We start from the raw sequence: 16,291 nt of genomic DNA on the forward strand, positions 1-16,291 counted from the left end.
CTATTCTTCAGAGGTCCCCCTTCCTCCTCCTCCTTTTCAGAAGTTGTCCTGCAGGGGGAAGGGCTGGATTCCGGGTCGGATTCGCTCCTAGGAGCAGGGAGGAGGAGGGTGTCGCATTGCTGCTGCTCCAGGCTCTCTGGTGGTGGTGTGTGCGTGTCTGATGAAGGGGCTGCCTGGAAGAGGTGTTTAGGTGTGCTTGACGTATGTATGTTAAATTAATCAGTTACGTCAGCATTATGGAATAAGTGTGAATTGAGCATTTGGGAACACAAGTGGCAGAAATATGTTGACCCTAAGAGGAAGTAGGGGTTACTAGAGCCCTGGGACTTCCTAATTTTTCCTGTTTTTAATCATACTGGCTGCTAGCCAGATTAAAGTGTTAGGTGTACCAGGCAGGTATTTTTAAAGCTTAACCCTACCCCCACTCAGTACCCTATTCCTTTTCCGCGGCCAACATGGCGAGCACTGTCACCCGCAGAGTAGTGAGTGCAGAGTGAAGAGTGACTAGGGAGTGCTAGGGAGTGCAGAGTGACTAGGGAGTGCTAGGGAGTGCAGAGTGACTAGGGAGTGCTAGGGAGTGCAGAGTGACTGCAGAGTGCTAGGGAGGGCTAGGGAGAGCTAGGGAGTGCTAGGGAGAGCTAGGGAGTGCTAGGGAGTGCAGAGTGACTAGGGAGTGCCAAGTGCTAGGGTGTGCTAGGGAGTGCTAGGGAGTGCAGAGTGACTGCAGAGTGCTAGGGAGTGCAGAGTGACTGCAGAGTGCTAGGGAGTGCAGAGTGACTGCAGAGTGCTAGGGAGTGCTAGGGAGTGCAGAGTGACTGCAGAGTGCTAGGGAGTGCTAGGGAGTGCAGAGTGACAGCAGAGTGCTAGGGAGTGCTAGGGAGTGCAGAGTCACTGCAGAGTGCTAGGGAGTGCTAGGGAGTGCAGAGTGACTAGGGAGTGCTAGAGAGTGCAGAGTGACTGCAGAGTGCTAGGGAGTGCAGAGTGACTAGGGAGTGCAGAGTGACTAGGGAGTGCAGAGTGACTAGGGAGTGCTAGGGAGTGCAGAGTGACTAGGGAGTGCTAGGGAGTGCAGAGTGCAGAGGGCTAGGGAGTGCAGAGTGCTAGGGAGTGCAGAGTGACTAGGGAGGGCTAGGGAGTGCAGAGTGACTGCAGAGTGCTAGGGAGTGCTGGGGAGTGCAGAGTGACTGCAGAGTGCTAGGGAGTGCTAGGGAGTGCAGAGTGCTAGGGAGTGCTAGGGAGTGCAGAGTGACTGCAGAGTGCTAGGGAGTGCAGAGTGTCTGCAGAGTGCTAGGGAGTGCTAGGGAGTGCAGAGTGACTAGGGAGTGCTAGAGAGTGCAGAGTGACTGCAGAGTGCTAGGGAGTGCAGAGTGACTGCAGAGTGCTAGGGAGTGCAGAGTGTCTGCAGAGTGCTAGGGAGTGCTAGGGAGTGCAGAGTGACTAGGGAGTGCTAGGGAGTGCAGAGTGACTATGGAGTGCTAGGGAGTGCAGAGTGACTAGGGAGTGCTAGGGAGTGCAGAGTGCAGAGGGCTAGGGAGTGCAGAGTGACTAGGGAGTGCTAGGGAGTGCAGAGTGACTAGGGAGGGCTAGGGAGTGCAGAGTGACTAGGGAGTGCTAGGGAGTGCAGAGTGACTAGGGAGTGCTACGGAGTGCTAGGGACTGCAGAGTGACTGCAGAGGCTAATGGCAATGTAAATGACAATGCCATTTATTTATCTGTTTTCAAAACCAACACATAAATACAAATTTTGTCATTTACAATGCCAATAGCTCTAACTTTTCCAAAGGCGAAACCATTGCATTGTTAAATGCTTGTTTTTCTTTCTGTTGGTGGACGTCGAAGTAGTACGATTTGGTGCCCTTCTGTGACGTCGACGGGCTACCTCCGGAGGCGAAACCATTGCATTGTAAATGCTTGTTTTTCTTTCTGTTGGTGGACGTCGAAGTAGTACGATTTGGTGCCCTTCTGTGACGTCGACGGGCTACCTCCGGAGGCGAAACCATTGCATTGTAAATGCTTGTTTTTCTTTCTGTTGGTGGACGTCGAAGTAGTACGATTTGGTGTCCTTCTGTGACGTCGACGGGCTACCTCCGGAGGCTCCCACCTTTGGTAGCCATCTTCGCATTCTTTTTTTTCTTCTCCTTATAGTTCTCTTCCTTAGCAGAGAAGGGTGGGTTCGCTAGTGAACCCAGAAAATTCTTCAAGCTGCAAAACAACTCCGACAGGTAACAAACTATTAATTTTGCAGCGTGAATCTTTTCTGGATTCACTATGCTGTGCATTATTGCGCCAACTACTGGTTGGGTGAGATTGAAATACCAGGATTTCAAGGTAAACATGCAGCAGTACCTGCTGGCTAGCATCCAAAATAAAGTAAAGCCTGCATGTATGTCGATATGATATGGCACAGACTGTCATACTCGGACCTTTAACATATGGAAGGGGAAGCTCGTGAGAGTGTGTGGAAGAGTAGAGTAGAGTTTTTAGGCCCCCTGTAAACATGCTACATCTAACCACCAATCGTTGACTACAGAAGTATAAAGCAAAAAATAACTGTTAGCAAAGACCCCACGTGCCCCAGTGTAAGATTTCAGGACTTTGTGTATTATATTTTTTTAACCAAAGGTAGGATTCATTTTGTGTGTTGCTCCTCTAAAGGATTAAGGGAGTGTGAAATAGAAAAGGGGTGACACTCATTCAGAGCAAGTGAGACTTGAGGGTCTCGATTTAAAAAAAACCACAAACTAATTCATACTCGTATGTGTACATACTTGCTGGGTGTAGATTTGCAAATTCCTGGAATGCACAAAGGTTTGCCAGGTTAAACCTAGAATAGCGTGGCAGTCAGAAAGTGCAAATCCACCTTCTGACTTTTTTCTGTTTTTCTCCAGGAAGAAATATTTCCTTATAAAGAAAATCGTTCCTGCACACCCTCACCAGTTTAAGGGGTGTTCCCTTTCCACCTTGTAAAGGGTCCCTTGTTAGGAATACATTTATGAGATTTTTTCCAGGGTGGAAATCGGTGTGAAAGGGATTTGCAAATAGCCATAAATATATAAGTTGGCAATATGTGTGTGTAAGCAAAACTTAAATATGCAAATAGGTCTGTGAAAGGGGTCCAAGGTGTTTTGAGCAAGGTCTCACCTGGTTCCAGGCATCCAACCATGGACCTTCTGTATGGTTCCGACGTGAGGAAATTAGGCAGATAGATTAGTGGACATAAACAAGAAAGTTGGGATAGTAACTGGCAACTAAGTAGAGCACGTAATGCTTAATTTGAGCCGGTGTTTTTCAGGGCTCAGCACCGGCACTTAATTGTGAACACAGCGCTTAACTGTCAACACAGCACTTGTGACAGTCTGCCACAAGGTGGCGCTGTCTGGCTAACTTAGAGATTTGGGGGCCTGGAATCATCGATATTGTCACACTTGTAGGAGTGTGATGGTTAGGAGTTGTGTTGTTACTGTCATTGGCACCATTGCAGGGGCAATGTGTGGTGCAAGCTGCAGTGGCCTCCTGACAAGAGCCCTGGCACTCATTATTATTATTTTTAGGTCTCGCCTGTCGATGCGCATGCGCATCGAGCAAGCGAGACTATAGGGGCTCATCGACTCTTTATCTAACTTGCAAGGAATCGTGGCGATTCCTTGCAGTGCCCGTGACTTTTAAGCTCAATGCGCATGTGCATTGAGCTTAAAAGCGCGTGCACAGCCGCCCGCATTCCTCCGACACCTTTGAAGTGAAGCTTAGCTTCACTTCAAAGGCCCGGCTTCTTCACACCCACATGCCGCTCTGCCCCGCTCCGCCCCCTCCCCTGAGTCATCCTGCCTGCCCCTTCCCGCCGTGTCGCATTTCTCCTCCCCCCTCCCCTCTCTTCCCTCCGTCTTGTTTATTTTACCCGCTCTGGCCCCTCGCATTTCTCCTCCCCCCTCCCCTCTCTTCCCTCCGTCTTGTTTCGCATGTACCCCCTCCTTTATCCCAATCCCTCTCAACAGTTTCCCTTTTAGCAGCTCTCGTCTTTACTCGCACCCGCCTCCCACACCGCGGACGCTTCCATCTCGCGTGCACCTACTCCCTTCTTCCATTTCCTTTTAGCAGTTTTATTTCCACCAGCTCCCCTGTCTTTACTTGCACCCGCCTCCCACACAGCGGACGCTACCATCTCGCATGCACCTACTCCCTTCTTCCATTTCATTTTAGCAGTTTTATTTCCACCAGCTGCCCTGTCTTTACTTGCACCCGCCTCCCACACAGCGGACGCTTCCACCCGCCCACTGCCCCTGCGTCCATCCAGACAGAGGCCATTTACACCCGCTGCCACCGTTTTAGCACTGTCAAAGTTTAAATATTTTAAAGTCTTAAAATTATAAAGTCTTAAAATAAACATTTATTTAAAGACGCATTTTAGACGAGAGCGTGTGAGTGTATATGTGCGTGAGCATGCCTCAGTGCCTTTAGTTGCACCCACCTCCCACACATCTGACGCTTCCACCCGCCCACTGCCCCGTTTACTTTGTGTACTCCCCCACAGAGGACATGCCCACCCACTGCCACCGTCTTAGCAATGTAAAAGTTTGCATTTATTAAAGGGCTAAAATAAATTTTTAATTAAAGTCGCATGACAGACAAGAGAGTGTTTGTATATACGTGCGGGAGCATGTGTCCATGCCTTTATTTGAACCCGCCTCCCACACAGCGTACGCTTCACATGCCCACTAACCACGTTTAGTATGTGTACTCCCACACAGAGGGCATTCCCACATGCTGCCACCGTATTAGCACTTTAAAATGTTGCATTTTTTGAAGGATTAAAATAAATGTTTCATTAAAGTCGCTTCACAGAGAAGAGCGTGTGCGTGTATATGTGCGGGAGCATGCCTCCATGCATGTGTGTTTGAGTGTGAATATGTGTAGGTATGTAGGAGTGCCTGCATATGTGTGCTTGTTTATGTGTGTGTAAATTGCTAATGCCCTATATGTTTGTGCATGCTTTTTTTGTGTGTATATTTATGTGCGTGTGTAAGTTTGTATGTGCTGGTCGCTGCATGCATGTGTAGTTGCATACATCAGTGTATACGGCTGCAAGTGGATGGGTTTCCAAAGGTGTGCCTGGTCTGTGTTTGCACGTTTTTTTTTCATCTGTGCTTGCGCGTTTGTATGTCTCTGTGCATCGGTGAATTTAGAAGTTTTATTTAATTGCAATTAAGTCTCTGGGGTGGATGAAATTTTTTTTTTTTTTACTAAAACCGAGAGGTGTGACAATAACTAACGGCGCATAATGAAGAACCCAATGCAGGGAAATCTCTACAAGCTTTAAAAGTTTACACTAAATTAATACATCTAATTATTTTGCTACGTATTTTGAGACAAATATAACATCTATCCCTTCTTACATGCAAACCACCAACATTTCACTTGGTAGCGAAACAAACGTATCGAAATTAACGTACAAGATTGAAGAGATACAACCTATAACCTTTAAAGATCGCTTTTCAGGATACAGCCTGGAATTATTTCGCACTACTCCTTTACATTTGTGTACAAGTACACAAGGGAAGCACAGTTCATTTTCATACATGCCCAATTATATTACATGTGGTTTGAAAACTCAACAGGGCTTAGTATGCTTGTTCCACAATATATAGAGCGCGTGCATTAAGGAATTCTGTTTGCGAGGTGCAAGGTAATTTTCAAAAAACAAGCGCTTTTATTACATTAAGTATTTACTGAAGGGAAAAACATTTGCGTGGTTGTGCATTTTGTTACAGAAATACCGGTTCTACACTCTGTTGGTACACATCTGTGTCGTTTTTTTTCATTTTCTCTGCTACAATTATTAATTAGCAAGTGTTACTTTGGAACCGACAACTGGCGCCACTGGGGACAAGGCAGACAGAGCCATTCTTATGGGGGTACCCCCTCCCTTCTCCCTTAGCAGCATGTGCATCCGCCTTCTCCAGCTCTTCTGCTTGAAACAGACAACAGGCGCCAGTGGGCAACAACATAGACAGAGGCATCCTGCTTGACGATGGGTTTGTCAATTACGTGTTAACACTAAACCGACCCGAGGAGCCAGGAGAGCACAAGCTCTCTCTCTACACATCGCTCTCTCTAACTCTCTCTCCACACACCTCTCTCTCTCTCTTTCTCTACACACCTCTCTCTCTCTATATGCATCTCTCTCTCTCTATATGCATATCTTTCTCTCTCTACACACCTCGCGTACTCTTACTATCTCTCTCTCTCTCTACACACCTCTCTCGCACTCTCTCTCTCTACACAACTTTTATTTAAGTATTATTATTATTATTTTAAAAAAAGCCATTGTTATTTGTAATATCAATATATCCAAGTCTCACATAAATACAACACATATTGCATTACAAATACTATAGGTGTCACATTTGCTATTGGCATTGTGAATGACAAAGCTATTAATTTTGCTATTATTTTTATAATTGTATGGCTAGTGTTGACTAGACTTTGAAGCGCTAGAAGGCCTGCTTTGCACTACTTGGGAACCCAAGGCTCGAGTAACCAGACTTTTGTTGTTTTTCTTCCCGGGGATTGGGTTGCAGCGTGTGAGGTGGGACGCCAAAGAATGAGGAGCTTTCTCGTGTTCAACCACTCCGCTCTGCGAGTTTTAACTGCATCAGTGACTGGAGAAGCCTCGCCCGCGGTCTGAGTCAAAATAAACATCGCCCTTTCACTTTCCTATATTATATTTTGTTAAAAAAGCGTCCATACACGGTTTGCAAACTTCTCACAATTTCCGGTCTCCTTCCCATGCCCCAAATAAAACACAGGGAAACTGTGCTGTTCGTCATTGCAGAACGTTTTATCAACAATAAGTTTTTATATGTATCCAACCAGAGACATTTTGGTATGTTGCATCTTTGACCAAGTCCATATGGAGCAATCGTCCTGGCAAGACTGACATCCCAGAGACCAGGGACCCAGGTCAGCTGTGAAACAGCATCCCCCACTCTGCCTCATTCCGCCTCACTCCACCTCACTGTTCCTTACGGTGCCTCATTCCACCTTATTGTGCCCCAGGCTCTGTACATGGGCTCAGCTGTGTAACAGCATTACCCATTCTGCCGCAGTGCCACATCATTATTTGCAACATAATTACACTGCACTCCATGCAACTTACACTCCAAATACCACTCAGTGCCACATAATTACAAGCCACATAATTACACTGCGCTCAATGCAACATAAATACACTCCACATAATACCACTCAGTACCACATAATTACACGCCACATACTTACTCTACTCAATGCAACATAAATACACTTCATATAATACCACTGAGTGCCACATAACTACACCATATAATTACACTCTCCTCAATGCAACATACACTCCACACAATACCACTCAGTGCCACATCATTATTTACAACATAATTACACTGCACTCAATGCAACATACACTCCAAATACCACTCAGTGCTGATCTGCTGCTCTCTTCCATCCCACCTCCTCTTTAACTCCCTGTTCTCTTCTCCTGTGCTGATCTGCTGCTCTCTTTCACCCTGCATCCTTCTTTAACTCCCTGTTCTTTTCTCCCGTGCTGATCTGCTGATCTGCTGCTCTCTTTTACCCCGCCCCTTTTTCAAATCCCTGTTCTCTTCTCCTGTGGTGATCTGCTGTTATCTTCCACCCGCCTCCTTCTTTAACTCCCTGTTCTATTCTCCTGTGCTGATCTGCTGCTCTCTTCCACCCCACCGCCTTCTTTAACTCCCTTTTCTCTTCTCCTGTGCTGATCTGCTGCTCTCTTCCACCTGCCTCCTTCTTTAACTCCCAGTTCTCTTCTCCTGGGCCGATCTGCTGTTCTCTTCCACCCGCATCCTTATTTAACTCCCTGTTCTCTTGTCCTGTGCTGATCTGCTGCTCTCTTCCACCCTGCATCCATCTTTAACTCCCTGTTCTTTTCTCCCGGGGCTGATCTGCTGCTCTCTTCCACCCCGCCCCCTTCTCCAACTCCCTGTTCTTTTCTTCTGTGCAGATCTGCTGCTCTCTTCCACATGTATCCTTCTCCTACCGCACACACACATACATACAACCACGCACACACACACATACAACCACGCACACACACACATAACCACACAAACACACACAACCACACCACGCACACAACCACACAAAAAAAACAACCACACAAAAAACCAACCACACACACAACCGCACACCGCACACACACAACCGCACACAACCACACACACACACACACACACACACCACACACCACACACATCAATCTGTCGCCCTCACTCTATCTATCTATATGTCGCACTCACTCTATCGATCGCACTCACTCTATCTATTGCCCACACTCTATCGCCCTCACTCTGTATCTATTTATCAATATATCGATCTATTTGCCTCACTCTATCTATCGCCCTCACTCTAGTTATCTATCTCTCTCTCTATATCTATCTATATATTTCTATCTATCTATCTATCTATCTCTATCTCTCTATCTATCACCCTCACTCTATCTATTTATCTATCTATCTATTGCCCTCACTCTATCTATCGCACCACCACAGCATCACTCAGGGAAATGCAATAGGTCTCGCAGCATTAGAGTTTGTGCTTTTAGAATTGTTTATGGTTTTTTTTTTTTAAATCTTTAGCATTTTTGTTTCCTGTAGGCAATGCTAAAGAATTACAAAGAAAAAAAAAGCCATAAACAAATCTAAAAGCTCTAACTCAAATGCTCCGAGACCTATTGCACTGTGTGAGGGTGAGGGGTTGAGGGTGAATGCAATAGGTCTCGCATTAGGAAAGTTTGACCTATTGGTATTGTAAATGACACATTTTGTATTTATGTGGCATTGCCTACAGGAAACAAAAATGCTAAAGATTTTAAAAAAAAACCCATAAACAATTCTAAAAGCACAAACTCTAATGCTGCGAGACCTATTGCATTTCCAATGCTTGTTTTATTTACAAATTAAGCACTGACACAGCAGAGAGCACTGGATAGAATGAGGCAGTAACACAGGTTTATCATCAAGAAAGGAAGCAATGAGAAATGAGGTAGGAAATTTGTAGGTAAAATGAAATGAGGTTTCACTGTCGCCCTTTCTCGTGCAGGTGTACCGTGTTGGATGCATGAAGGACAGAAAATACAGGATGATTGACGAAGGCTATGAAGAAGTTCAAGATTTTCATCGACACATAAGTTTAAAAGCTCTGCAGAGGGATAGAGCAAACAATGATGCAGAAATATTTTAAAAAGAGTAAGGCGAAAAGGAATGGAGGAAGGAGGGAAAGAATAGAAATGAAAAAGAAAAAAAAAAGAAAAAAAATACTTTATTTATACTATAGGAAAAATAACGAATTCAAGTAGAGAAGGAAAAATAGGGAGAAAGGATGTAAGAACGAGAAAGGGAAAGAGGAGAAAAAAATATGATAGAGGAAGAATCATAAAGGTCAAAAACAAAGGGAGAAATTAAAAAGCAGACGAAATAGAAAAAAGAAGAAAAAATAAAAGTGAGGTGTAATGCACAATCAATCAATGAAAGGAATGGAGACAGTGGCGTCACTAGGGTTGGTGTCACCCGGTGCAGGTAACTCATGGTGTCACCCCCTCATAACTTACCGGATGGACCAACTCACCCTCTGCCTGCACCATGACCCCTCTACCTGCCCCATCTCTCCCTCTGTACGCACCATCTCACCTCCGCCTGCACCATTTCACCCCCTGCCTGCACCATCTTCCCCTCTGCCTGCACCATCTCCCCTCTACCTGCACCATCTCCCCTCTGGTTGCACCACCTCTCCCTGTGTCCACACCATGTCCCCTCCAACTGCACCATCTCTCCCTCTGCCTGCACCATCTCTCCCTCTGCCTGCACCATCTCCCCTCTGCCTGCACCATCTCCCCTCCGCCTGCACCATCACTCCCCTCCGCCTGCAACATCTCTCCCTCTGTCTGCACTATCTCCCATCCGCCTGCACCATTTCACCCCCTGCCTGCACCATCTTTCCCTCAGCCTAAGCCATCTCACCCTCTGCCTGCACCATCTCCCCTCTGCCTGCACCATCTCCCCTCTGCCTGCACCATCTCACCCTCTGCCCTTTTTTTTTTAATTGAGAATTTATATTGGTACAAAAGCAGTAAAAATAAATGATCACAATACAAGAAATTTCAGGATGCCAAAAGATCTCAGGATATCAATTCATAAATATAAATAGGGGGGAAAGGTTTCAAACATTTGCAGAAAATTCATAAAATATATCTGACAAAGATTTACAGACATAAAACCGAGTAAACATGCCATGTGTCAACAAACAAGCCCAATGTTGTTCTTCTGCCTTGGCCAGATCTGCTAGGAGCTTATCCTTTCCAGCATGTAATTCTTTCCTGGCTTGGGCGGTATAGCTAGTTATCTCCCCCCTCAGTGCAGCTTTAAACGTATCCCAAACGCAGTTTCTAGATGCACTATAGCGATTGGCATAAAAAAACTCGCGAGCCCATTTCCGCAGATAATCAACAAACAGGGCGTCAGCCAGGAGTTTCCTATTGAATGTCCACACCCTGTGTTTTCTAACTGGCCCTACACCATGATACCTAATTGCCAATGGACTATGGTCCAATAGGACCTTGAGGAGCTTCCTGATGTGGATTTTGTTAATCTCTGTGGATGAGATTAGAAAGTAATCCAGTTTGGTGTACTTCTGGTGTGGGAATGAAAAGTATGTGAACCCCGGATCGTCCGGCTCCTTCGCTCCCCATACAACTGTTAGCCCATGTGACTGCATCAGGGAGCAGAGCGCCCTGAAAACCCTGGGCTTTCTACCGGTATACAGGCTTCTGTCGTCCAGATCAGCTGAAATATTGAAATCCCCGCATACCAAAATGGGTACGGGCCAGGTTGCCAGTTCCCCCTCCATTATTTCGAATACTTCTGGGTCATCTTGATTAAATCCGTATATCCCACATATTGTTAGCCCACACTCCATCTCCACCAGGGCCCATCTACCTAGTGCGTCTGTTTTAACCCGTTTAACCCCGCCCAACACCTTTTAACCTAGTATCGCCACCCCCCTTACTGTTGAGGTTTGAGATAAGCATGCCAGAATGTCAAAGCCGTCAACCCTGAGAAGCAGTTTTTTCGACCACGGTAAATGCGTTTCCTGAAGACACAAGATATCTATGGGCTCGGTTTTAACAAACTCTGACAATCTGGCCCTTTTTTTCCAATCATTCAACCCCCCTATGTTAATCGAATATATACTAAGGCTCGACATCTTTAATTTTTAACAATTCCTTCATTTTTATTACCAAAGATTGTAAAAAAGAAACTCCCCTAGCAGAAATACCATGTCCTACAATAGAAAGAGAGACAAGCTTTGTGCCATAAATTCTCATTTTTTTATGCTTCCCCCCTCACTCCCACACCCCCTGACCCCAACCCCCCCTGCCGGCCAGTTCCATTCTGAGAGTTCAGGGAATGCGGTCTTAAAGAGATTGATTATAAAGGCCCTAACATCTGACCCCTCTGCCCCATCAGGTATCCCCAGCACCCGTAGGTTATTGCGCCTTAGCCTATTTTCCATATCCTCCAGTTTCCACTGGATATCGACAACCTGGGTGCTCTGGGACTCGACCCCAGGCCCCGCCCTGACACTCACTGGATTCAGACCTCTCATCCCTCAGACCCCAGGCCTAGCCCCGCCCTGACCCTCACTGGACTCAGACCCTCATCCCTCAGACCCCAGGCCCCGCCCTGACTCTCACTGGACTCAGACCCTCATCCCTCAGGCCCCACCCTGACCCTCACTGGAATTAGACCCTCATCCCTCAGACCCCAGGCCCCGCCCTGACACTCACTGGATTCAGACCTCTCATCCCTCAGACCCCAGGCCTAGCCCCACCCACCATGACCCTCACTGGACCTAGACCTCTCATCCCTCAGACCCAAGGCCTAGCCCCGCCCTGACCCTCACTGGACTCAGACCCCTCATCCCTCAGACCCCAGGCCCCGCCCTGACCCTCACTGGGCTCGGACCCCAAGCCCCAACCTGACCCTCACTGGACTCAGACCTCTCATCCCTCAGACCCCAGGCCTAGCCCCGCCCTGACCCTCACTGGACTCAGACCCTCATCTCTCAGCCAGACCCCGACCCCCGCCCTGACCCTCGCTGGACTCAGACCCCTCATCCAGACCCCAAGCCCCGCCCTGACCCTCACTGGACTCAGACCCCTCATCCAGACCCCAAGCCCCGCCCTGACCCTCACTGGACTCAGACCCCTCATCCAGACCCCAAGCCCCGCCCTGACCCTCAGTGGACTCAGACCCTCATCCGTCAGCCAGACCCCAGGCCTAGCCCTGCCCTGACCCTCACTGGACTCAGACCCCTCATCCGTCAGCCAGACCCCAGGCCTAGCCCCACCCTGACCCTCATTGGACTCACACCTGTCATCCTTCAGACCCCAGGCCTAGCCCCGCCCTGACCCTAACTGGACTCAGACCCCTTATCCATCAGCCAGACCCCAAGCTCCGCCCTGACCCTCACTGGACTCAGACCCTCATCTCTCAGCCAGACCCCGAACCCCGCCCTGACCCTCGCTGGACTCAGACCCCTCATCCAGACCCCAAGCCCCGCCCTGACCCTCACTGGACTCAGACCCCTCATCCAGACCCCAGGCCCCGCCCTGACCCTCACTGGGCTCAGACCCCTCATCGAGACCCGAAGCCCCGCCCTGACCCTCAGTGGACTCAGACCCTCATCCGTCAGCCAGACCCCAGGCCTAGCCCCGCCCTGACCCTCACTGGACTCAGACCCTCATCTCTCAGCCAGACCCCGACCCCCGCCCTGACCCTCGCTGGACTCAGACCCCTCATCCAGACCCCAAGCCCCGCCCTGACCCTCACTGGACTCAGACCCCTCATCCAGACCCCAAGCCCCGCCCTGACCCTCAGTGGACTCAGACCCTCATCCGTCAGCCAGACCCCAGGCCTAGCCCCACCCTGACCCTCATTGGACTCAGACCTGTCATCCTTCAGACCCCAGGCCTAGCCCCGCCCTGACCCTCACTGGACTCAGACCCCTTATCCATCAGCCAGACCCCAAGCTCCGCCCTGACCCTCACTGGACTCAGACCCTCATCTCTCAGCCAGACCCCGACCCCCGCCCTGACCCTCGCTGGACTCAGACCCCTCATCCAGACCCCAAGGACCCTCACTGGACTCAGACCCCTCATCCAGACTCCAGGCCCCGCCCTGACCCTCACTGGACTCAAACCCCTCATCCAGACCCCAAGCCCCGCCCTGACCCTCAGTGGACTCAGACCCTCATCCATCAGCCAGACCCCAGGCCTAGCCCCACCCTGACCCTCACTGGACTCAGACCTCTCATCCCTCAGACCCCAGGACCGGCCCTGACCCTCACTGGACTCAGACCTCTCATCCCTCAGACCCCAGGACCGGCCCTGACCCTCACTGGACTCAGACCTCTCATCCCTCAGACCCCAGGCCTAGCCCCGCCCTGACCCTCACTGGACTCAAACCCCTCATCCAGACCCCAAGCCCCGCCCTGACCCTCAGTGGACTCAGACCCTCATCCGTCAGCCAGACCCCAGGCCTAGCCCCACCCTGACCCTCACTGGACTCAGACCCTCATCCGTCAGACCCCAGGCCTCGCACTGACCCTCACTGGACTCAGACCTCTCTTCCCTCAGACCCCAGGCCTAGCCCCACCCTGACCCTCACTGGACTCAGACCTCTCATCCCTCAGACCCCAGGCCCCGCCCTGACCCTCACTGGACTCAGACCCTCATCCCTCAGGCCCCAAGACCGGCCCTCACCCTCACTGGACTCAGACCTCTCATCCCTCAGCCAGACCCCCGGCCTAGCCCCGCCCTGACCCTCACTGGACTCAGACCTCTCATCCCTCAGCCACACCCCCGGCCAAGCCCCACCCTGACCCTCACTGGACTCAGACCCTCATCCCTCAGGCCCCAAGACCGGCCCTGACCCTCACTGGATTCAGACCTCTCATCCCTCAGACCGCAGGCCTAGCCCAGCCCTGACCCTCACTGGACTCAGACCCCTCAGACCCCAGGCCTAGCCCCACCCTGACCCTCACTGGACTCAGACCCCTCATCTCTCAGACCCCAGGCCTAGCCCCGCCCTGACCCTCACTGGACTTGGACCCCAAGCCCCGCCCTGACCCTCACTGGACTCAGACCTCTCATCCCTCAGACCCCAGGCCTAGCCCCGCCCTGACCCTCACTGGACTCAGACCCCTTATCCATCAGCCAGACCCCAAGCTCCGCCCTGACCCTCACTGGACTCAGACCCTCATCTCTCAGCCAGACCCCGACCCCCGCCCTGACCCTCGCTGGACTCAGACCCCTCATCCAGACCCCAAGCCCCGCCCTGACCCTCACTGGACTCAGACCCCTCATCCAGACCCCAAGCCCCGCCCTGACCCTCAGTGGACTCAGACCCTCATCCGTCAGCCAGACCCCAGGCCTAGCCCCACCCTGACCCTCACTGGACTCAGACCTGTCATCCTTCAGACCCCAGGCCTAGCCCCGCCCTGACCTTCACTGGACTCAGACCCTCATCCCTCAGACCCCAGGCCTCGCACTGACCCTCACTGGACTCAGACCTCTCATCCCTCAGACCCCAGGCCTAGCCCCACCCTGACCCTCACTGGACTCAGACCCCTCATCCAGACCCCAAGCCCCGCCCTGACCCTCAGTGGACTCAGACCCTCATCCGTCAGCCAGACCCCCGGCCTAGCCCCGCCCTGACCCTCACTGGACTCAGACCTCTCATCCCTCAGACCCCAGGACCGGCCCTGACCCTCACTGGACTCAGACCCTCATCCCTCAGCCAGACCCCCGGCCTAGCCCCACCCTGACCCTCACTGGACTCAGACCTCTCATCCCTCAGACCCCAGGTCCCGCCCTGACCCTCACTGGACTTAGACCCCTCATCCCTCAGACCCCAGGCCTAGCCCCGCCCTGACCCTCACTGGACTCAGACCCCTCATCCCTCAGACCCCAGGCCTAGCCCCGCCCTGACCCTCACTGGACTCAGACCCCTCATCCCTCAGACCCCAGGCCTAGCCCCCCCCTGACCCTCACTGGACTCAGACCCTCATCCCTCAGACCCCAGGCCCCGCAATGACCCTCACTGGACTCAGACCTCTCATCCCTCAGACCCCAGGCCTAGCCCCGCACTGACCCTCACTGGACTCAGACCCTCATCCCTCAGACCCCAGGCCCGCACTGATCCTCAATGGACTCAGACCTCTCATCCCTCAGACCCCAGGCCCCGCCCTGACCCTCACTGGACTCAGACCCTCATCCCTCAGTCCCCAAGACCGGCCCTGACCCTCACTGGACTCAGACCTCTCATCCCTCAGCCAGACCCCCGGCCAAGCCCCACCCTGACCCTCACTTGACTCAGACCTCTCATCCCTCAGACCCCAGGCCTAGGCCCGCCCTGACCCTCACTGGACTCAGACCCTCATCCCTCAGACCCCAGGACCCGCCCTGACCCTCACTGGACTCAGACCCTTGTCCCTCAGACAGACCCCAGGCCTAGCCCCGCCCTGACCCTCACTGAACTCAGACCCCTCATCCCTCAGACCCCAGGCCTAGCCCCGCCCTGACCCTCACTGGACTCAGACCTCTCATCCCTCAGACCCCAGGCCTAGCCCCGCCCTGACCCTCACTGGACTCAGACCCTCATCCATCAGCAAGACCCCCGGCCTAGCCCCACCCTGACCCTCACATTGATGAGTTCAGGCCTCAGCAAGGCCCAAAGGTACCAAAAGGGTTCGCCCTTCTGTGTACAAAGTCCTTAGACTTACAAATGAAGTTGGCAAGGAAACTGGAAATACAAAAACATAGTTTAATAAACCTTTAAAGGTGGTGATACAACCTCCACAACACTTCTACAGTATTTTACAGAGTAGCACACTGAATACAAGCACATGGCCCTTTTTATACACAGTGGAAGGGGTTCAGCTTACAGCTTAGACAGAGGTTACAACCACGTAAGGACATTTCCAAATATATCAGTGGGTGGAGCTAACAGTATTTCTAGAACATGGGAGGGCTATGCTAATAAGGAACAACTGTTACTTCTGCTGAGCATGCGCTACACTCTCAAGAAGGACTAATAATAACTGTTGCTAGGTAGAATCCACAATGTAACTGGCAGAGAGGTAGGACAATCAGAACATTGAGCACATGGCAATGTAGGGCATGAAAAATGGCGGACTCGAAATACAAAATGGAATCCCTATA

General features: G+C 50.8%; 1 protein-coding gene across 1 annotated transcript in view; it reads left to right on the forward strand.

Moving 5' to 3' along the window:
* LOC144768940 (acrosin-binding protein-like) overlaps window positions 1–11,974 on the forward strand; it is a 112,794-nt gene extending 100,820 nt beyond the window's left edge. The window contains exon 7 of the mRNA XM_078652944.1: window positions 9,112–11,974. Coding sequence (XP_078509070.1) covers window positions 9,112–9,252 — 141 coding nt within the window. The 3' untranslated portion in view covers window positions 9,253–11,974. The remainder of the gene's footprint in view (window positions 1–9,111) is intronic.
* The last annotated feature ends 4,317 nt before the right edge of the window (window positions 11,975–16,291 follow it).

The sequence above is a fragment of the Lissotriton helveticus genome, chromosome 7 (genome assembly GCF_964261635.1).
Source record: "Lissotriton helveticus chromosome 7, aLisHel1.1, whole genome shotgun sequence".
In the NCBI taxonomy this organism is placed as follows: Eukaryota; Metazoa; Chordata; class Amphibia; order Caudata; family Salamandridae; genus Lissotriton; species Lissotriton helveticus.